This window comes from Diplotaxodon limnothrissa, linkage group LG22, assembly GCF_057381915.1.
Source record: "Diplotaxodon limnothrissa isolate DT_005_m linkage group LG22, D_limnothrissa_male_GT1.1, whole genome shotgun sequence".
Classification (NCBI taxonomy): Eukaryota; Metazoa; Chordata; class Actinopteri; order Cichliformes; family Cichlidae; genus Diplotaxodon; species Diplotaxodon limnothrissa.
The window spans coordinates 8369056-8390607 of NC_140616.1; the positions used below are offsets into that span (position 1 = coordinate 8369056).

General features: G+C 41.7%; 1 protein-coding gene across 1 annotated transcript in view; it reads right to left on the minus strand.

Annotated features, from left to right (window-relative positions):
- Positions 1-894: 894 nt before the first annotated feature.
- Positions 895-21552, minus strand: part of pkhd1l1.1 (PKHD1 like 1, tandem duplicate 1) — a 43251-nt gene continuing 22593 nt past the window's right edge. Inside the window, exons 38-76 of the mRNA XM_085345873.1 lie at positions 19651-20623; positions 19103-19351; positions 18356-18505; positions 17119-17293; positions 16481-16637; positions 16200-16356; positions 15851-16060; positions 15149-15278; positions 14133-14374; positions 13804-13940; positions 12671-13700; positions 12122-12313; positions 11688-11839; positions 11434-11593; positions 10635-10806; positions 10451-10539; positions 10112-10275; positions 9772-9901; positions 8730-8848; positions 8376-8505; positions 7902-8075; positions 7598-7701; positions 7278-7404; positions 7049-7170; positions 6842-6932; positions 6588-6736; positions 6062-6184; positions 5858-5969; positions 5610-5726; positions 5332-5497; positions 4681-4913; positions 4224-4388; positions 3957-4114; positions 3635-3770; positions 2305-2649; positions 2064-2215; positions 1789-1935; positions 1342-1495; positions 895-1151 (exon numbers count right to left, since the gene is read on the minus strand). Coding sequence (XP_085201999.1) covers positions 895-1151; positions 1342-1495; positions 1789-1935; positions 2064-2215; positions 2305-2649; positions 3635-3770; positions 3957-4114; positions 4224-4388; positions 4681-4913; positions 5332-5497; positions 5610-5726; positions 5858-5969; positions 6062-6184; positions 6588-6736; positions 6842-6932; positions 7049-7170; positions 7278-7404; positions 7598-7701; positions 7902-8075; positions 8376-8505; positions 8730-8848; positions 9772-9901; positions 10112-10275; positions 10451-10539; positions 10635-10806; positions 11434-11593; positions 11688-11839; positions 12122-12313; positions 12671-13700; positions 13804-13940; positions 14133-14374; positions 15149-15278; positions 15851-16060; positions 16200-16356; positions 16481-16637; positions 17119-17293; positions 18356-18505; positions 19103-19351; positions 19651-20623 — 7950 coding nt within the window. The remainder of the gene's footprint in view (positions 1152-1341; positions 1496-1788; positions 1936-2063; positions 2216-2304; positions 2650-3634; positions 3771-3956; positions 4115-4223; positions 4389-4680; positions 4914-5331; positions 5498-5609; positions 5727-5857; positions 5970-6061; positions 6185-6587; positions 6737-6841; positions 6933-7048; positions 7171-7277; positions 7405-7597; positions 7702-7901; positions 8076-8375; positions 8506-8729; positions 8849-9771; positions 9902-10111; positions 10276-10450; positions 10540-10634; positions 10807-11433; positions 11594-11687; positions 11840-12121; positions 12314-12670; positions 13701-13803; positions 13941-14132; positions 14375-15148; positions 15279-15850; positions 16061-16199; positions 16357-16480; positions 16638-17118; positions 17294-18355; positions 18506-19102; positions 19352-19650; positions 20624-21552) is intronic.

Genomic DNA, 21552 nt, shown 5'->3' on the forward strand with positions numbered 1-21552 from the left:
ACTATGGTTTCATGTTTACTGAAGCAGTTAAAATAATGAATAATCAATAATCCAAAACAATTTCCAAGTGATTTGATTTTGTATTTGTTTTTGGATCTGTTGATTTCCCAAAGGTGCTGCTTGTAACGCTCCACGTAAAGAGTCGTGGCAAAAGCCAATGTTCATGAAAATTTGGACTCCATATACCTTTCTTTCCCCTCCAATCACATTCTCTTTGAGTAGATATAAGCTCCGTTTCAGTATGTTGCCTACAGCGCTGCGGTCTGGGCTTTTAATATTATGTTTTGGTATTTTATTCTTTTAACAGTGAAAAGCCTCTATCCACTTTGCTGCCAGGGCAGACCAACGAGCTTTGTTTTTTAAAGCCCCAAAAACATGAGAAAAAAACAAGTCAAGAGACAGTGACACAGTAAAGATTCACTTAAAGATAAAAAACACAATTTATTGAAAAGAAAGTGTAGTTTCAAACAATCATTAACATGCAGAAAACTGTTGCAAAATTTCTTGTTTTCCTTCAGCTGTTTGCAGTTTCAATTTCACTGCTGCACTTTTTAAAAGTAGAGGTAATCTATTTGGACCTCACACCCATATTAAATCTTACACAAAATACAATGAAAGAACCCAAAAACTAACAGAAATTAACATCTAATGCACAAAATCATTCAAGAAAAGCTTTACTTTTACCTCATGAAATAGTAAAAATGATTATTTGTTGTTGTATTCTTCATAAATCCCTTTTACCTGAGAAGATTTTTGTTCTAATGGATATTGATCTGAAGGCTATAAGCAATGGAAAAATATACCACTCACAATAAACTTTAAACAAGAGGTTAGTTTTCGTCCTTCATGTTAACGTGACTTTACATTATCCTTCATAAAGTGGGCTGAGCTCTTCTAACCTATGGGGACAGCATCGGAGCAGCAGGCCACGGTGTAGATAACGCTAGCCAGGCACAGAGCGCCAGCAGAAGCAGTGGTGCCAGAGCCGAAGATGCTGTCGTCGGTGACCTGACCAGTGGTCGTGGTAGGTGTCGGCTCTGTAATGTTGCTGCTGGTCGTCGGGATCTGGGTGGTGGGAGTGTTCTTAATGGAGAAGGCTCTGGATGTGGTGCCCCAGTCCTTCAAAGTGAAGACCATTGTCAGGTTCTCACCTGCAGATGAAGAACAGATACTTATACGCCTAATAGGATCAGTTTCTGCTTTCATAAATAATGCTTGATATTTATTTTATGCACATATTGGTTTTGCAAATTTTTTTATCATGCATGAACTGCACCAGCTGTTCTCAATCTGCCAGTTTTCAAACGTTATTTAGGTTCAGGTGAGGATGTGTGAACGCACCGCTGTTAACAATGGACAGGTCGCTGAAGTTGGCCCAGCAGGTTCTGAACAGGATGGTTGTGTTTCCTTCAAGCCCACCAACGCTGTTTCCATCAGAGTCCTTCAGGCTGGCTGTAACCATGAGAGTCGTCACTCCCACGGAGACGCAGTTTCCCTGCAGACATTAACAAAGGTCAGTGTGAATGGACACACACACACACAATGGACGAATATAGAAAACAGACTTAATCCTTGATTATATTCCATTGTGGACACAAACAGCTCGAGACCCAATGGCTAAGAGGGTCATTCCTGTTATACGTATTCAACTTATTCAAAGTCTGCTGGAAATGTGCCACCTGGGGTGCAGGGGTAGCTAGTGCAAAATTAGATAAACCAACCTCACATCCTTCCCAAAACATCAGCTTTAACACTGGCTGTGCAGTAAAACATCTCGAGCTGCCTCACCTCTGCATCCACAGCCATCAGACTGGGCTGCTGGTAAAGAGGACCCACAAACTCCCCGGCTATCGGCTCCTCGATCAGCAGCAGGCGGTCCACGCCGGACACGTAATTCACGGTAGGTTCCTCTCTCGTTACTTCCTCTGTCGCCACCTGAGGTTAAAAGGAGGAAATCACCATGTAAATATGAGACATTTCATCACACACGTAATGTATTTTTATCATCTTAATATCAAAACAGCTGTTATAGTGTCTACAGAGCAGATGTTATTCTGCTTCACCTCATTCCAGCTGGGGTCAGAGGATGGAGGAGGAGGTGGGACCATGCCAATGGAGGAGACGTTAAAACCGATGGACTGACTGAGGTTTCCAGTCACTGCTGCCTGACCCAGTTCATCAGCGATGTTCTTCAGCAGTGTAAAGTCCTCGTCATCTGAGAAGACACAGGCAGCAAACATGATGATTAACTGAACAGATTAGACCCTAATGAGCAATAAAGTGGCACTTTTCCTTCTTCCTAACCGTTGGTGCTGTTTGTGGTTTGCTGGACAGGAGGCTTTTTGATCTCCACCTCCACCGTCAGGCCCGTGGATCTCTTCCTGCGACGCGCGCCTCCGTTCTCCCTGATGATCTTGGAGATGCGGATCATGTTGGGAGGAACTTTGAGGAACACGGCGAGGTTCTGGACCAGGCTGTTGCCATAGAACTCCTCGTCGGTCATTGCGGGGAACCCAAAGGCGATGATGAGAACCGGGGCAGTACGGATCTCCACTGGTTGAGAGCCTCTCAGCACGACCTTCAGCATCTTATAGTCCTGGTCAAAGTAGTTGGTTCCCACAGTGGCATTTAGCTCGGGGACGTACTGACCTGGAGTGATTAAACACAGAAAATCTTAGATCATCATCTTCAGATATAATTCATACATGACAAACACAGATCCTTGTAACATTTCCTGTTGATTTGATTAATATTTGTGGTGATTATTTGCACAAGACGAGAAATTAAGAATGCAGATACTTTAAACTAAGACAAAAGGTAAAAAAATATGTATTCATCTAAAGCATAAAAGGGTGGAAAAACACATTTAACAGAACAAACAAAGGGCTACGTGACATTAGCCCGCCATCTTTTATAAAAATGGCTGGCGTCCACTAGATTCTGAAAGACGTCTTAGAGTCGGTTGATGAACCTGATGTACTTTTCTCTCCGCTGGACATTGTTGGGGAAAACATGTTAGAATACTCACGTTACTTCTTTGTTGTAGAGAATCAAGCTATTTAGTTACTTTAGTTACCAAGTCAAACCTTGATCAGGGTTTGGGATCATAGTTTGTTTTTTTGTTGTTGTTGTTGTTTGTTGCATTAATATTTGGGTTCTCAGATGGGTTTCATTGTTTTCATTTTCACTTTTATTTTGGTTCCTGTCTTTATAGTTATTTTCTTTATTCTTTTATGAAGCAGGTATTTCCTGGTCGCTTTTTTAACAAATATATTCTCAGTTTTAGTTATTGCTACTTTTTCAAGTCTAGTTTTAGCTTGTGTGCACCTTATATTTACTTCCATCCTCCCTCCCCCGTGTTCCTTGTATGTTGTGAAGTCTCCACATCTGTGTCCTGTGTTTCGCTGTCACACAATTTTCTGTTTTATTTTGGTAATCATTTTTCTCCTGTGTCTTGCATTTTGTGTTTGCCTTTGTTGATACCTTTAGATTCCACTGTTAATTTATGTTTTGGAATTTGTTGGACTTTTACCTTCTGCTTAGTAAAGGTTGCTTTGTGAGTCCAGCATTTGAGTCCTTTTGATCAGCCGTGATGCTAGTCGGCACATGATATCTTTGTGTAAACCATTAGTACCTGCAAGGATCGGTTTCTTCAAGATGTAGTTAGTGTTATCAGCATTCCACTCAGCATTAGTGGGAGCGATCAGTTGATTATTTACATACACATCCAGACGCTGAGGGTTGGAATAAAACACTGACACCACGATGCTCTGCACAAATGTAACAACAAAAAGACACTTAGTTACTGAATGTAGATTGATCTGAAGACTTAGACATCTGGTTTGTATTTGTGGGCATTTTTTTTAATGATTTATCTCAGGAGTGCCTTTTAAAAGTTTTACTCCTTAAAAACAATTAATACATTCAGAACAGCATTTTTGAAAATGTGGCCTGACCTCAGATGGATTAGAGTTGAGCATCATGAGGCGAAGCTTTTGCGGGCTGACGCTCGTGAAGTAGACGTCAAAGGAGTGACCAGTGGCTACGATACTGTGGAAGAGGGAAAGTCTCCTCTGGCAGGTGTAGCCAGAACACCAACCGTGATCCTGAGGACCTGGACACAAACACACAAAACAGAGTTTTAAACTCATTCTGCTGTTTTTAAACAGACCGTCAACACCCAAGATCTTAAGCATACGATGGAAAACGTTTCCTTATCCTACCGTTGATCAGATCCACGTAGCCGTCTCCAACCACAGCGACGGGGGACAGACGTCTGGTCTCCGTGTCAGCGTCGAGACTTTCAATCACCAACATCCTGTAGTTCAGGCCGAAGCACTTGTAGCTCTGCCAGGAACTCATGTAGGTGCATGTTCTCCTGATCACACCTACGCACAGATTTTTAACTAGATATATAACACTTTCCAGTAAAACTCATGACCACCACAGAACACTAAATTTACCCATTAAGCAATAAACCAATGTAAGAAATAAGACAGGAAATATCAGACACTAAGGTATCTGGCTGGAAAAATGTATTCATTAACTGATAAGATATCATTTTAAACTGAGTTCAGTAGCTTGAACTTAAAGAAATAGAGCCTGATGATTGTAAATCAACGGAAATAATAAACATTTACCAGACACACTATTGTATCTCTTCCACCAAGCTCTAGTTACCTTTGTTTGGAGCAATCTGGTTCACCGGGATTCGGCTGCCATTGAGGGCTGTCAGCATAACTTTGGGGATGCGATAGTCGCCCAGCCCCCTCCTGGGATCTCCTCCCCACTCATACTCGGATTGCGGCACCACGGCGCCCACTGCCCCTAGGAACGACCCATCCAAGTCATTCAACAAGCTCTTCTTCTTCGCGTCACAGTCCATGTCCACACAGTCAGCAGGGTTTACTTTACTGGGGCACAAAAACATTAGATTTTACTTGATCACATTTTCCATAAAATACATCAACAAATACCCAGCTTCAAAGGTCAAAGCTTTTCATGCATTTTGTTGCGTAAAATCTGCATCATTATGTCAAAGAGTGGAGGTTATTGGTGGTGATGTCCCAGTCATGTGATTGTAGTTTTGTTTAACATTAGCACTTCACTTCTACACTTTCAAAACCATACAAGCGGTGTCAGTTTGTGAAGATTACTTTGTTGAATAAAAGGTTCATTTTTGCCAGCTGACTTACAAAACATGTCATGTCTTCACCATGTGAAAAACACATTTTTACAAGTTATTGCCTTTTATTTATTTAGGTTTCTGTTATAAACAGATTTCTAATCAAAGCCTTAGCACCGGACATCTGTTAGCATGGAGTGACCTACCCCAAATCAGGTCTGTGGATAAACACTTTGGCCTCGTCTGTGCTGTTGATCATCTGAATGCCTGAAATCTGCACAGGGTGCTGCAGGTCTTCATTCAGTGGGTTTGTGATGAACATGACGTTTGCCTCAGAAGAGCAGACATTTCTGAAGTTGACAAATGTTGTGTCTACAAAGAAAGCCAGTGCAATCAGGAGTTAGAAGCATGTTTACTGGGAAAAAGCTCCCAAGCATCATTTCAAAAAGTCAGTTTGATTCCAAATCGCAGAGGCTGAACCAACCTTTGACTGTCATCAGCCCTTTAATAGAGTTGTAGTTCATGTTTACATGATGAGCCTTAGCTGGTGCACTGTTGTGGGCAGACTGGAAATTTGGCCAGCAGATTCCAGATCTGCCACCTGTACACAATGAAAACAGAAACATCAGTTAAAGAGGTTTATTAGCATTTGCATGTATACGTGGTTCAGGTTTTACTTTTTTATTCTTAAATTGACAAAATCTGTATCTAAGAGTTTCAGTTTAACTCTACCTTGGATAGGTCTGGGAGCCCGATGGCCTGAAGTGGTGGCCAAATTAAAGTCGATGTTTGGCAAAGTGTCTGAGCAGTTGAAGCTCGGGCTGCTGCCAACAATTAATGAATTCTGGGGGAACAGGGATTTGAGTTAAATCCTTTGGCAAAGACAAAGCTCCCACAGAAGAACAACAATCACTTAATCAAAATAAAGCATCTCACCTGAATTAGCACTGTTTTATTGGCAAATTCATGGGAGAGAGAAGGGGGACCATAGATCATAGGCATGATTCCCATGCCGTTGTCCACCAGGGTCACGTTGGAAACCATGACATTCATGATGGTCTGTGACAGGGAGAGGAAGAGGAAAGGGTATCATTGTATCTACTATATCTTTATTTTCAGACAAAGCATGGACCCTTTTAAAGCAAACACATATTAAGTTTGTTACATATTGCTTGAACAAATTCCTCAAACAGGCTTTTGTCAGCTTATACTTCTAATGCTAAAGCTGCTTTCTGGAAAGGCAACTGGAACGTTGTGAAAATTATGGCAAAAAGCTATTTGATGCAGTAAAATATGACCAAATGTACGTGCATGATCCAACATAGCCTGTTTTTCCTGTTTTTCTTCTCATTAAATGCCCAGATTTTTTCTTTCCTTTTGTTACCCTCAGGTTATTTGCCCTGTTTTGGGTGAACCTGGCTGATTATTCAAGTGTAGGAAGCAGAGACTTGGTTTTTAATACCTGGAAGTAGATGCCGTAGTCAAAGCTCCTCCAGACAAAGAAACCCTGGATGTGGGCGCAACCAGGCAAACCGTCATTGTTCAGATAGACCCCGAACAGACCGCCGTGAGCCTCGTTATGAATCCAAGCCTCATTATCATTTATATAACCTGCACAAGAAGAAGTTCTGTAATTTACTGTTCTGAAAGAGGAAGAAATTTGCACCAGCACCGGACATAAAGCCTGTCACTGTTGATTAAAGTCATCTATGTCACCTGGGCATGGTTCGCCATCAATGCGATACGCCACTCTCTCATAACCCGCCACAATGTTGTGCTGCAGCACGATGTTTGTCCCCTCGCTAACCTGAAATATGTTTAAAAAAAAAAAGAAGAGACCAGATGATTATTATAAACAAACATTACTTACGTTTAAGTGGTTGATATATATTCCTATTCCTTGGATATTCCTAGAAAACAAACCTCAATGGCAGCATTCCAGTCAAAGTTGAAAGGCTCCTCTCTGCCTTGGTACGATCCAGGCCACAGTGTCATCATCACCAAGTTCCTCCTCAGTTTCACCTTATTTCCCCAAATTCTGATGCCTGAAAACACAAAAAGAAACACAGAAGAAGAGAAATTGAAATCAAATTTATAACCATTTTGCCTTCATGAGATACAAAAACAGAGCCACGGACAGCACAGTGTTTACCTTCTCCGACAGTGTGGTGGATGATGTTATCATCAACATTAAGGCCGTCTGTTCCAAAAACGCCGACTGCCGGAGAGAAGCCGTCGTGGAAAGCGCAGCCCTGAATGTATGACTCTTTTTCTGTCACCTTTCACCACAGAAAAAAAAACCCCAACAGATTTAACAGACACTTTCTTCTCATTAAACAACAAAAGCAGCAGTTTTGTTTAAATAAACTTCTGCTACAAGATATAAAAAATCATATTTGCAGTTGTTAATCCTCCTCTATGATCAGGCAGTTGCTGGGAAAGATGCTGTGTGTGCGTGCGTGTGGGCTGCACCTCTCCCAGATTGAGGAAGGCCACAGAGTAGCGTGGGTCGCTGTAGTCAGTCCAGCCTTCCTGGCCAGAGTGGTAGAACTCCACGTTCCTGATCTGAGCTTTGCCTTCAGAACAAAATTGCAAATTATGATGACAGAAAGTCTGAGAGTCATCCTCACGACTGATATCCATTCAGTCTATTTATACTGAAACATTTCCCCTCCCTCCCTCTGTCAGTGTCACTACTACACTCCATCACTGACTGCTGTTTCAACCCCTTCTCCACCACAGCATCCACGTCTTCAGGGCGATGTCTTTTTTTTACCTTTATAGTTGATTCCCTCCCAGGAGTAGGTGCCGACGAGCAGCCTGGCTCCAAACGAGTCTTGCATCATAGTTGGATAATCCTGACCGATGATCTTGATGTTTCTGGTCAGGAGACCAACATCAGCTGCCAGAGTGTAGGAGAAAGTCGTACCTGACACAGAGTCAGTCCCACCTGTGGACAGAAGATGACGCAGACATTTCAGTGTTTGATGGCGTGTTGCTTTGGAAACATCAGTTAATAACTGAGGTGGTTCCTTAATAGTAAGAAGGCAGCCAGCGGATCTATATTACAGGTTTGCTTATAATGTTTTTTTCCCCTCATTAATACACCTTAAAGTTAAATTCTTACAGCTTCAACACATACACATAAAGGCTTTTTATTGAGACTCATATAATCAGACCGAACAAATCCTTTCAGCTGATGTAAAAGAAACACCAGAACAATAACTCCAAGTCCTGAGCTACGACTCACCAATATGAGTGTGGGTCAAAGGCTGGTTCAGGGTCAGGACGAAGCCATCCGCTGACACGGCAGCGATCTGACGTTTTTCCGTCTCCCATGTGGTGTAGCTGCTGGTGGAGATTACAACCTCGTCTCCAACCTGAAGCAGGCGTGTCAAAAAGTGAACACTTCCAATGAGAAGTAATTAGAGTAAAGGTACTCGACAATCTGGTAGAAGGAGAATAAATTGATTTTGTTGCTCAAGGAATAAAAATTCAGGACTTTAGTTGGATGTTATACAATCAGCTTTCAACACCCAACACGTGAATGCAGTACGTAGTATAAAAAAATGGAATAACACATTCTAGAGGAAACTATACAGACCTGCCAGTCGACCGACTGCGACAGGGTCAGTGTGTTGGATCCAGCGTTAGCAGTAGCGGCGAGTTTGGTGCGGTAAACATTGCGAGGAAGTCCATAGAGCTCCAGTGTGCCGAACACGCCTGTTGGACAAGAAAATATATTATTTCTGCCGTTTTAGATGATAAATTTCTTATGTTAAATTGAATTATTCATTTAAATAAAATTAGAATAACTGTCACTATTGATTATTATCGAATTTAAAATTCATAGAAAATGAACAAAGACATAAATTTGCATTTTGAATACTGCATATTAAGCCTTTCAGGCACAGTGGTCACTACAGCTATTCAAAGACTGTTTTCTTGTATTTGTGTCAGTGTTGATGGTATACTTGCACATAAACCACTACATTGGACACTGATGTGTCAGTCGATACTCCATTCATAAGTCTAAACGTATGTTGTCCACCTAATTGGCCATGTAAAAAACTCTTTGAAAAGTACATGTTTAAAAAAATGAAGTTCAAACACCTTTTTGTCATGCCTAAAGATAAATAAAAATATTTAAGAAAAAATCCTGATTGAGGTTGTCAAAATTCAGGTATGGAAGGGTTAAGTTAAAAGTTCTGAGATTTTAGGAAACAACAACAACAACAAAAAAATGTTCATTTTGTACTTTAGCCTGGTTTTTGAATTATGCATCACAAATAATAAGGATCTGAGCAGGAGTATGGACAGTAAAAAGGGCACATTTGCTTTATGGCTCATGCAAGACAAATCTGAATACTGTTGGGAATGATGGACTGAGAATGTCACACAGATTTAAAGCCATGTGGTAAAAGCAGTGCATCGATTGCTTCCTTAGCTTTTTCAGTTATATTAGCTTTTAGTTATGTGATGTTTATCATGTAACTGCAAGGTTCGTCTTGTTGCACTTACAGGCTTTTAGAAACGTCACCAGTCTCTTCAGTTGGAGCTATCTTTGCAGTACATACACGGAAACTTTTTTACTACAGTCGAAAAAAAGGTTAGGCAAGTACACGAGTCGGTAGCAGTTTTCTTACCCAAGACTTTGGATCCCTGGTTGGGTCCGTTTGGCAGAGGCCAGTCCGGAGTACGGTGGTTCCCTCTCAGCTTGATGTACAGCTGACCTCTGAACGGCTCGTCGTTCCATCCCGCAATCAGTCGGCCGCCCTGAAAGAGTCACAGATGTTAACATCACCTAACTCATCGTGCTCAGTCAAACAGTACCTGTGACTTCCACATTATCATGTTATGTAGTAGGCAAATACACACTCAGAGCTGCTGTCATAATGAAATATATGCTGGAGATAAATGCTGATAAATTTATGTTAAAGTGATATTCTGGATGAGGATCTTGGAGAGATTACTGATCACACTGACCTGGATGGAGATGTAGACAGCATCTATAGCCACAGTGTTGTACGCGGGTACAGACCGAGCCTGTCTGGTAGATGAGCTGTTCATGGTGTCGGGGATCTCAAGGACTCCGATAACTGTGAGCTTGTTGAGAAGAGGAGTGTCGGTGTCCAAAACGACCCACTGCCCTGTGGTTTAGCAAGGATAAAGAGGCATTTTTAGTCACAATATACTTATAATAGATGTTTTATTTTCAGAAATTAACTTTTTTGACAATTAATTTTTAAACTTGCTCCTAAAAAAACAAAAATCTTTTTGTGTTCAAATGTTGTAAAAAAAACCTCCTAGTTTTAAGCTTCTTACCTGATGGGATGACCACGTCGGCACCCTCTGTTGGCTCGGTGAAGTTGTTTTCTGCCGAGCCTTTCCAGAAAGAAGCATTGGACCATCGGCTACAGAAAAACAGACATTTTGATGATAGACCAAGGCCACACCAGAAAAAGTTAAATGCATAAAACGTCTGATAGAAAGATAATAAACAACTTACATGAAGTTACCAGGTCGGCGGCTAGGTAATGGCGCGAGAGTGGCTGGAGGCGGTGGTGTTGGAGGGATGCAGTTGGGGTAGAAACAGCGGAAGACCGCAAAGTTTGTCTGAACGTCAATCATAGATCGGTCAACGCTGGACCTCCGCCTGCGCTGGCTTGTCTTCCCAGACACTGCAAAGAGAACAGAACAGTGTTACTGAATGCTTTATTCAAGCAAGAGTAGCACGCACCCAATGAAGGTAAGATGTACAAAAACAGCAAAGTTGATAAAAAGCAGGCCTCCCTGAGTTTAACGCTTATTTATATTTTATCACAGCAAACATACTGCATGCTGCACAACCTATTTAACAAATGCAACAATTTCATTAAAAACGCAATTTTCTCTCTTTAAAAACATTCTGCTCCTATTCTAGCAGCGTAATGAAAAAGCTTTTTAACATATAAGACTGAGCGAGAGTTAGGAAAATCCACTTTGTATAATCTCGTTTTATCTAACGCCTCTGTCAACTTATGGACCGCTTTCTTGTGATTTCATCAACTGGGAACATCAGGAATTTCGGGCACATCTAGAGCTGCGCACCTGAGATTACCACATTAATGACATCTGCTCTCTTTGACATCATGGGTAGAGAATCATCAGAAAGTGAGTGTCTCGAGACACTTTGGGCATTTTTACATTGTAGTATTTACACATTATAGTGACATTATATATAGGAAATGCATAAGATCTTTTCCTTTAATAAAATAATACAGGATAAATCAAATAGTACAATATATCCATATTAAGGTGCGTCTAACCGATGTAGTAGAGGTTGTTGGAGCTTTTATTGAAGTACCAATCTCCGTTCCTGTTGTTGCTGAAGCTCAGTGGCGTCAATGAGCCGTTTCTCGTGTCGATGATCTGGAAACTGTCTGGACTCTGTGTGAAGTTGTGGTTGACGATGACGTACTGATCCCGCTGCATGCAAAGAAACGTGCGACAAACATCAGTGTTTGCGAAGCCCTATATCGAATTTAACATACTTTACTCACGTGTTCTTTGACGTGATTACCTTAAAGCTGTAGAATTTTCCTCTGTAAGTGATGTTGGTCACGTGATCCACATTTTCAAAATACCAGTTGTACGTCTGTCCAGAGGGCAGCAAGGCCATCCATCCAAATGGATGAGTTAGTCTCTTCTTCAAAAAGGGGACCCTGGAGCTCCCTGAGTTTAATTTAAGAGACAGAGCACACATATTTATATGTTTGTTTACATGTTAGGAGGTTTGCATTTATTAATGCACAATAATTATCTAACATTTCCTATAAAGATAAAATATTATTCTCTGCAGTTTGTTCCTGATGGCATTTTCAGTTGTTGTAAAATCTCTACTGCAGTTCCTTCTAAACACCAGTAGATGTCAACACAGGTAAGAAAACAAAAACAAATTACAGCTTCTTCTACAACTATATGAGATCTGAAAGTAGCGAATACAGTTTTTTATACCATGTGAGTTGGTTAGAATGACGTTCTTGGCCACCAGAGAGCTCGGGGAGGGGTTGTTAAATGCCAGACGGTGGAAGTTAACAGTTTCGTCGCACACAGCGGCGGGGAAACCCACGCTCCACTCGGCACTCTGGGAGCAGTGAGCAGGATCCAGCAGGTCGCTCATTGGCACAACTACATGATTTATGTTTCCTGAAAATAAGCAGAAAACCGACTGAAGAGCCAAAACATGTGAAGAACATACACATTTACGTTTACTTTAAAACAATCAGAAAGAGTCTTGCTACAAAACATTCTTAATAGAGGAGCAGAAGTGTATTAAGCATTAAGGTGATGTTTAAAATTTCCTTAAACAAGTACACTACTTAGCTTTGGCTGATTATTTAATGCATAATGAAAAAGTAGCAGAATGTTTGAATAAATAGAATTTCTGAAAAGATTAATTCAACATGATTCTTGGAAGGCTTGTATTACTCTTACATAACAAACTGAACCTTTATACACGTATAAGAGAGAAAATGGTGAGAAAATAAAATCACTAAAGATTACCTGTGAGGGAGCCATCAGTGTCCACCAGCTGCACTTCATGCTCCCACCTGAAGCCGGCCTTGTTGGGTGAGTTCATGTACTGGATGCCACTGAACCTGGCAGCCCAGCCACCACAGAGCTCCACACACACCCCGTCGATCGAGGTTACCCCGACGGTTGCGCAGGAGCTGCGGTTGAAGTTGATGAACTTGCTGTTAATGACGCTCATGCCGTCGTCGAAAGGCAGGATGACGCCGCGGTGCGTGCAGAAGTCGCTGCCTAGTCCGAGCTCGTCCACGTGACCCACAAAGGTGCTATTGGACACCGTCGCCCCGCCGTCTTCTCCAAAGCCCTTCACAGCCCATTGAACGATACGCTTGGCTTCGATGCCTGCTTTCTCATTGTTTACCATGAGAAAGTTGTTGAACTGCACGGCGCCTACATTGACCCACTCAGCACCCTTTTCGCAGTTCCAGGTGGTGAGAGAACGGAAGACAGCGGGCTCGGGGATCGAGGACTGGCACCCTCCGTTCTTCATGGGGAAAAAATCTTGGAAGATCCACAGTCCAAACCAGCCCTGAGAGTGCACAGTGTTGTTATAAAACTCACCAAGGGGAACTCTCTTCTGGCAGATGTTTGGGTTGTAGGAAGGGCCATCAGGGCGGTCATGCATGCGGTACCAGAAGCCAAAATGCGTTCCCCCTGCAGCGGCATTGTGGCGAATGATGTTATTGGGATTTGTGACCCAGTAGCCGGCGGGAGTGACGTCATCATTTAGCAGGCTGGTGCTTTGTTTGACAAACACAGCCAAGTTGTACTGCAGGATGTTCTGCGTCTCAATGCCGTCCTCAATGAAGAAAGCCCCACCCATGATGTTGTAGATCACATTGTGCTCCACCAGAAGCCGGTGGGTGTTGTGGATTGTTACGGCCCTGTTGAAGGTCTGATGAATCGCACAGCCCCTCACGTACGACTTGTAATTGATGTCTCCCATCAGATGCCAGTGGATGGGATAACGTCCCAACCTGAAGGCCTGTCCGGCGTGAAAAACCTGCAGAACAACAGCACAAAGACTTCAAACTTTTAACACACTAATAATAATTTTAAAAGATACTATAGTATAGAAATGTTTAGAGAATGAAAATACATTTTACCTCAACATATTCCAATCGGCCAATCGCAAGATTCTCGTTTGGTCTGGGGGCGTGGAACATGATGCAACCTCCAAACTGATCGCTGCCAGCCTCCTCTCCAAACCGTCCTTGGAAACATGTCTGGGTGGTAAACTCACCTGAAGGACACAGAAGTGCAAAAATGTATTAAATACAGTGTTGCTCTTGTCTCAGAATTAGTATGCAGATACAGCAGAGGAGGGTTCAAGCTATATATACAGAAAAATATTTTACTTTAAGGCTGACAATAACAAAAAAAACCCATCTGATGTGTCTGAAGAAAATCCTCATCCACCATTATCACTAAGTACCTGTGTTGAAGCCGCCCGGGCAGGCTTCAACCTTGTCATTCCATTCTTGATTCTGTGAACCTCGCACGACGATGTTCCTGGTGAGGAGCCCCACCTCAGCTCTGCCCTCAAACACCGTACCATCAGGCAGCGTCACGGACACCCCGAGGTGAGTGTAGTTCAGCGGTTCGGTCAGGGTGAGAGTCATTCCATCAGCCGACACAGCGGCAATCCTCCTCACCTCATTCTCTCCTTGACTGTGCCTGGAATATAAATAAATATATTTTTACCCCTTCTGCAGATTTATTAAAACCTTTTTTTTGGAATGCATAAAACAGCATTTCAGTGACGTTTTGTAATCTTTAACCCTCCATTCTTTTGATTGTCAGCAGTTCCTGGCACACATTTCCCCGCTATCCAGGTTAGCAAAACCAGAGAATCGGAGCGGCGGTAGCTACTGCTACTCAGCTAAACCATAAGATTGAGCTTTCAGCAGGGCTAGTTTATTCTGTTCTTTGCTTACTACATAATCTTATTTCACATATTCATTATTACAGTAATAAAGTGAACAACATGTTCTGTTTTTTAAATATAGGGAACTAGAGATGTTAATTCAATTAGCTGCTAACTAGCATCCTGCAACAAAAATGCTAATTGCTGCAATTTATTTAATATACTGTTATGTTGCACATTTTTCTCCACATTCCACATCTTTAGGTAACTAAATAAGCACATTTATTTGAAATATTTGACCAATTTAATAGACAAGTATATTAAAGTCCAGTTTTCTTTCCAACTGGATCTTTTTTTAATTGTAAAAATAATTTTAAGATTATTAACACAAATTTTTAAAAAGTTGAAAATTTGGCTTGAGATAATATCAGCTGCTAATCACTGTAATTTTACATTTTGTTGTCCATTTCTTTTCGCAGTAAATTAAACATTTCAATTAAATGCATGTAGTTCCCATGTTTTGGCTTTATAGCTCAGATGAATAACTTGGATTTATGCTTTTATGAATCAGTCCTCAGCTGTACCTGTGTCCAGTGGTGGCAATAACGATCTCATCTCCTACTTTCCACGTCACCGCCTTCATCAGGTTCAATGTTTTTGAGCCACTGTTTGCTGTTTGGGCCAAGTGGGTCCAGGGGATCGGCACAGGAATACCTGATTTTATAAAAAAGGTCATTTTAAACTTGAGCAACTATTACAAAACTGGTCCACTTTGGGGCTTATTGTTTGATTATTATCCTGGTTCCTTAGAAACAGATGAGGTGACAATAATCACCTTGAGCACCAAGACCTAAAAATGCTGTCAGCTTACTATTACATGATATTATTACATGACATGCAATGCGTGTTTTTGAAATAATTGGGTCAAAGCTATTTGAGGTTTCTGTTGCTGAACGCCTTCTGTTTCTGACTCTACATGATACGATCGTGCACCTCGAGGGTGAAAGAAGTATTTATTTCAATATTTACTTCAGAAAAATGTAGGAAAACAACAATATTAAAATGCAACTTGGTTATTCATTTTAATGAGTGACAAAATCTGTGGAATTACAAACAAAATGTAACATCTGTATTAACTCATAATGAGTGTTTTGTTGCATTTAAACAGAACAATCTTAAAAGAGATCCTAAAAAAATGTAAGAACTACAAATTAGGATGTGGAACTTGATTTATACCTGATCTATACCTTATGTGTGTTTATGAATATAAATTTGTGTGTGCATACCATGGAGGTCCAACACGCCCTCTCTGACAGCCAGTGTCTTGGCTCCATAAACAGGAAGTTCAGGTGAACGCAGTTGACCGTGGAGCGTGATGATGGCTTTGTGTTGGAACGGCGCCCCCTCCTGTCCGATCTGGAGCCGACCGCCGTCGGTGATCAGGATGTTTTCTGCCTGCAGCTCGATGTCGGCTTCATCGAACACTAACGTCCCTCCTGAACGCAAAAAGAACTTGAGTTTCTCTGACAGTTTGAATTTCGTTCAATTTTTTTATTTTAATATTTTATCTTATTCTGCAACAGTTCTCCAAATTTTGCATTTTCACAAACACTGCATAAGAAGTAATTTTTGCACCTTGAATAAGCAGCATTTTGAGCACAGGTGTGTTGGTGTCCAGCAGGATGGTCTGGCCTTTAGTAATAACAGCGAATGTGCCCTCCTCTGGTGGAGACAGACCTCCCCACGTGAACTTGGACGACCACACGTCAATGTAAAAGAAATCTGCGTTGTCCTAAAGAACAACAAAAAACACTGGATGAAAATATGTAATCAGAAACAATAAAATCAGTCAGACAGCACTGTTTCCGTCCTTTGAAGCAGCGTAACTTTACTAAACACAAACAAATCAACCTCACCATCTTGGCGATGCCTTGGTTTCCGATGCTGACTCTGACTTTGGTTTCCTGAGATTGCCCCTGAGCGCTGGTCACGCAGATGATGTGCGTGCTGTTGGCGGACTGCACGTCACACACGGACTCTGCGATCGTCACGTTGATCTCGTTAATGTCAGTGCTGTAATATGGGAGGGGGAGTGAACGCAAGCAAGAGAGACAGACTGAAGAAAACCTATTATGGGTTTGTAACTCTCTTTTTATTCAGTGATCTCCTCAGTAATCTTTCTTTAAGATCAACTCCCAGTTTGCCCAGTTATCCAAATGGGAAACTTCTGGAAGCCAGCCGAGGGGCAGCACCTAGTTTTTGTGAGTTTTACATTGTTTAAAAAGAGCTGATGGCAGATGACTGTGTAAAAAAACAAAATTATGGCCCTTAGTGGTAATGAATATGTGTGCAGACACTAATACAGTTCATTATGTGTCAAACATGCTCAACAAAAAGCAGTATTTGTAATCTATTAGTCAGGATTGTAATCCCCGTGTTCCCAAGCAGAGAAAGTGAAAGCAAAAACAGATATCTTTTGTCGGCTGAGCACTTATTCTTGATCAGTGATCCATGCACTCTCAATTGAGTGAAATGTTTTCTTCCTTTGCTGTACCTGAAACCAGAGCCGGTGATTGTGAGCCGGGTGCCTCCAGCAGTGCCGCCTCTGCGAGGAGAAACCTGAGTGATCACTGGAGTCAGCTGAGATCTATAGGTGAAGCCGTTTGACACGTTGACCGCATCATGTGGGTTAATGACGGCAACAACGCAGCTGACCTCTGACTGAGTGCCTGCAAGGATACAGGACACACACGGAGTCACACACACAGACAGACAAATCACGCAACAACAAAATCTTCTCATCATCCATATCAAGTTATCTTCTTATCAAATGTGACCGTTTTCTGCCCTGTGACAAGGCTGACAGCATTCCTCGTAAGCACAGTCTGTCTCCTTTAGGGCCTTTAGGGAATTCAGTTGGTGTCTTAAACCAGCTACTGACAACTACTGATGTGATAATAAGTATTTTTTTTTTGTCCCTAAAAACACATATGGTACTTTAAAAGGTAAAATAAATTAAATCTTGCTTGTCACGGACATATTTTTTTAACTAGTTTGCATTTAGCAGCTATTAATATTATTAAAGCTGTGGATCTGGATTTTAGAAGTGAAGGTGTTGTGAACTTTTTTGTTTGGTAATGTAACAGTGCTGCTCAGACTTTTCACACTGCACAATCTCTAATTTGTAACAATCTTAGTTTAATTTTTTGTGAAGCAGGATACCATCAGCAATCAGTTTTCCTGTAAAAATCATGTTCATTTTCATTTTTGGAGCAACAGACCAGAGTTTAAATTGTGACCAGGGCACGCATCCAGCAAGGATTCACAGGCTAGCCCAGATCAGTCATCGGTTAAGCAGAGTTAAGCGTCACCCCCAATGTGTTCTAGATGAGAAAGGTACATTAAAGCTAATGAATCCCTCTCTATGCAGCTCACAGAGAGGTGGAACATGGGCAAAGCAGCACCATGCGACGTAGAAATGACCTCTTCCCAATGTGCAAACCCACATCTCTGCTACATAATGCCTAACACTAGCCACAGAGTGTGATACACTACTGTGCTGTCGGGGTAATGTGTCTTCTTTCCAACTAATGGAAAGAAATGTTCAAAATACACTGCAGTGCATTACTTAGCAGTAATAATAGCAACGTTTATAACCCTAGAAATCAATCGCTGTGCATGCCATGGCTGCATTTCACAGCATGCACATTTTCAAAACTCACATTTTATTAGTGATATTAGTGATTGAGATTTTTTCATCTGCATGATCATCTGCTTTAGGTAAAACTTACTGTTGTGAGGTGGAGACTGGCAGTACAGATGGGTGGATGTGGATGTTTCTCTGTGAACCTGGCATTTCTCCCCACAGATCTGCACAGTGGAGTTGAGTGGATCAAACCCAGAGCCCTGGATGGATAGCAGCGCACCGCCACCGAAACTACCTGAACGGCAGATTAAAGTGAAACAACTAATTTAGTAGGCTAATAAAAAACTGATTAGAGGATCAAAAGAAATGAAAGAATAAAAGAAAAAGACAAAAGCTGCACAGTTTATTTCACTGTGAAGTATTTTGAGACAAGATTTTTAAATGATCAGTTCTTCTTTTATTTGATTCCTTTTTATAAACAACTTAAAAATAATAAAAATTATCAGAAAAATATAATTATTTCTTCCTTTTTTATGTAATTAACTCTATACTGTCAGACAGATGCGACTCTCACAAAAATTCTGAATGCATCCAACATTGTTATTCCCGACAGCAGGTTTTCTCCCTGGAGACATCATTTGTTCTGTTTTCTTAATTCTGTTTACTTGATTGCTTTATATTCAATACAAAAAAAGTTTAAGAGGAATGTTAGATATTCTTCAAATTAAGTAGCCCCAGTAAATATGGATTTATGCATCTACAGAAAAAAAAAAGATCTGGTTTTATTTTTTTATTTAACGATTAGGTCTGTCTGTGTTTTCTTGTTTTTCTTTCCCTCAGTAAGCATGATTTAATAAAATGCAGATAAACAGAGAGTTTTAATATTGCTTACCTTCACTGGGCTGCACACTGCTGAGCGTCAGTTCATACGTGAACACGACTCCTGACTGGGCATAACCTTTGACCTGGTGATGCAGCATGACTGGGTATGTCGCCCCTGGATTGCTTCCTGCGGCGAACTGGACCTGTGTGTCAGAGACCGTGGAAACATTGCAAGGGATGCCATTTATGGTGATGGTGATGAGCTGAGAGTCATTGCCGAAGCCTGAACCTGTCAGGGTGATGACGGACCCGCTCGGTCCTGCAGGAAATAAACAGAGAAGATGAAGAAACTGTATAAATAAAGAATCTGAGATATGACTTGTTGCTTTATACATATATTACGGTACCGAATGACACATAAATCTGTAAATGTCATGAGCTGGAATAATATTTTATCTGTTCAGTAATAATAATGATAAATTAAGGTAAATGAGACTGAACCAATTTCCAAATTTCAGTGACTTTTTTCTGTGTTCTTCTGTTTTGCTTAATTTCACTGAATCATCTTGCAAAAACTGCATTAGCCTCTGCTTGTTATCTTTCTGTCATCATAGTTACCTGTGGTGGGGCTGATGGAGCTGATGACAGGAGTGTGGGCGGTGGAGTAGGTGAAGCTGAGAGGAGGATACTGCACAGAGAAGACCTGCAAAATGACGGTCACCAGCCCCACAGTGTTAGGAGGCGTCAGGCAGATAAGACGACCCGGCGTCACCTCCTGAATCTTGCAGGGTTTCCTACCGACCGTCACGCTTGTGTTCCCTCGAGCGAAGCCATTTCCTGTGAAGATAAGTGGCGTTCCTCCCGCCAGACTGCCCACGTTGGGGTTCAGGGTTGCTTGTGCCTTACTGCTCAGGGTGACCTGACCAGAAGCGAGGCCTTTGCTTCTCACAATCACTTTGACTGAGTGGTCACCTGCAGGCAGAGCGCTGACTCTTGCGCTGATTTTGCCGTCGGTCACAGCGGTTACTTCTAGCTCTGTCAACCCAGCAAAAACTGCCACATCATCCACGCTGCTGCCAAACCCTGAGCCAGAGATGGTCACAGTAGTGACATCATCAATGCTGTCCGGGGAAATGCCGGTAACTGTGGTAGTGACGGACGAGGAGTAGCGGAAGGAGCAGTTTGAGTGGCAGGCGCTTTGGATTTGGCCCATGTAAAAGATGACATCACCGATGTGTGGCTGAGAAGGCGCCGTGTCGCAGATGATCGAAGTGTAATTAAGAGACTGGATGCGACAGAGCTCGCTGGCTACAATTACGAGTCCCTCTGAGAAGCCAGAACCGCGGATGAGGAGCCTAGTGTGGCCAGTGGGGCTTCCAATAGGAGGCGAGACTGAGTCAACCACTGGGAGAACCACAAAGCGACGCTCAAGCTCATTTGGCACAGCGATGACGGCGCTGCCTAGGTTGTTGACTCTGACGGCCACAGGGAGAGCAAGGCCAATGGGAAGTTCACTGCTGGGACTGAGCTGGCAGTTAATCTCAGACTGGGAGCTGTTGATCACCTGACAGGGTTGATCTCCCACCATCACCTGCAGCACACAGAGCACACCACTGTGGGTAACAAGTCTGAACAAGAGTTATATCAAGGCTAATCGAGTCAGTTAATGACAACACATTTATTGGTCAAAGAACTGAGATTTAGGATTAAAATGACTTTTCTAAATGGTATAATGAAATTAGCTATGTGTTAATTGAAGTTTAGGACTAAGCATGTGTGCTTGAATGCTTTCATTATAGTGACACAAGTGTTTTATTAATTTAAGTACATTGCATTAAGGTCTTACAGCCACAAAATCCTTACAACTTCATTTAAACCACTACTGTTTTTAATATACAATTAGCTAATGTTAGTGTTCATTTGTTTAATCTTTAATTACTACTTTCTTCAAAATCTTAGCTAACTACCGAGCTTTCCAGCATGCTTTAATGAAGCAATGTTATTTGTGCAAATGCTTAAGTGTCTTGTGTCTGTATTCTATCTTATGGTGTCGAGAGGGGTTGGGGCGAGAGCTCTGGTTGCAAAATTACTTTTGGATATATAGAAGTCTAATCCCCCCAATACTTCCCTGATGAGTTGCTGATTGAAGTTCAATGTTTTTCGTTTGCATCAGAAACCTGGGCAAACTCATTAACTAATGGCTTTTTCTGCACACGACAATGGTGAAACAACATGCTCTCACTCCCAAAATGTAACATTTTATGCTAAATATCGATGACAAATCATCGATATATTACACTTCCGGGTGCCCAACACGTTCCTATATTACGAGATTGGAAAAATGAGGAAACATGAGAACCGTTGGAATGAATCTACACATGTACATTTGTTTTACTTAAATCGCTTTGGAAAACACTATCTAACGTCATTAAAGTGCTGGTTAAGGTTAGGGTTAGGGCTGGAATACATGGCTGGGACATGTATTACCGCGGGAGCGTCATTCTACTGGATTTCATCCGT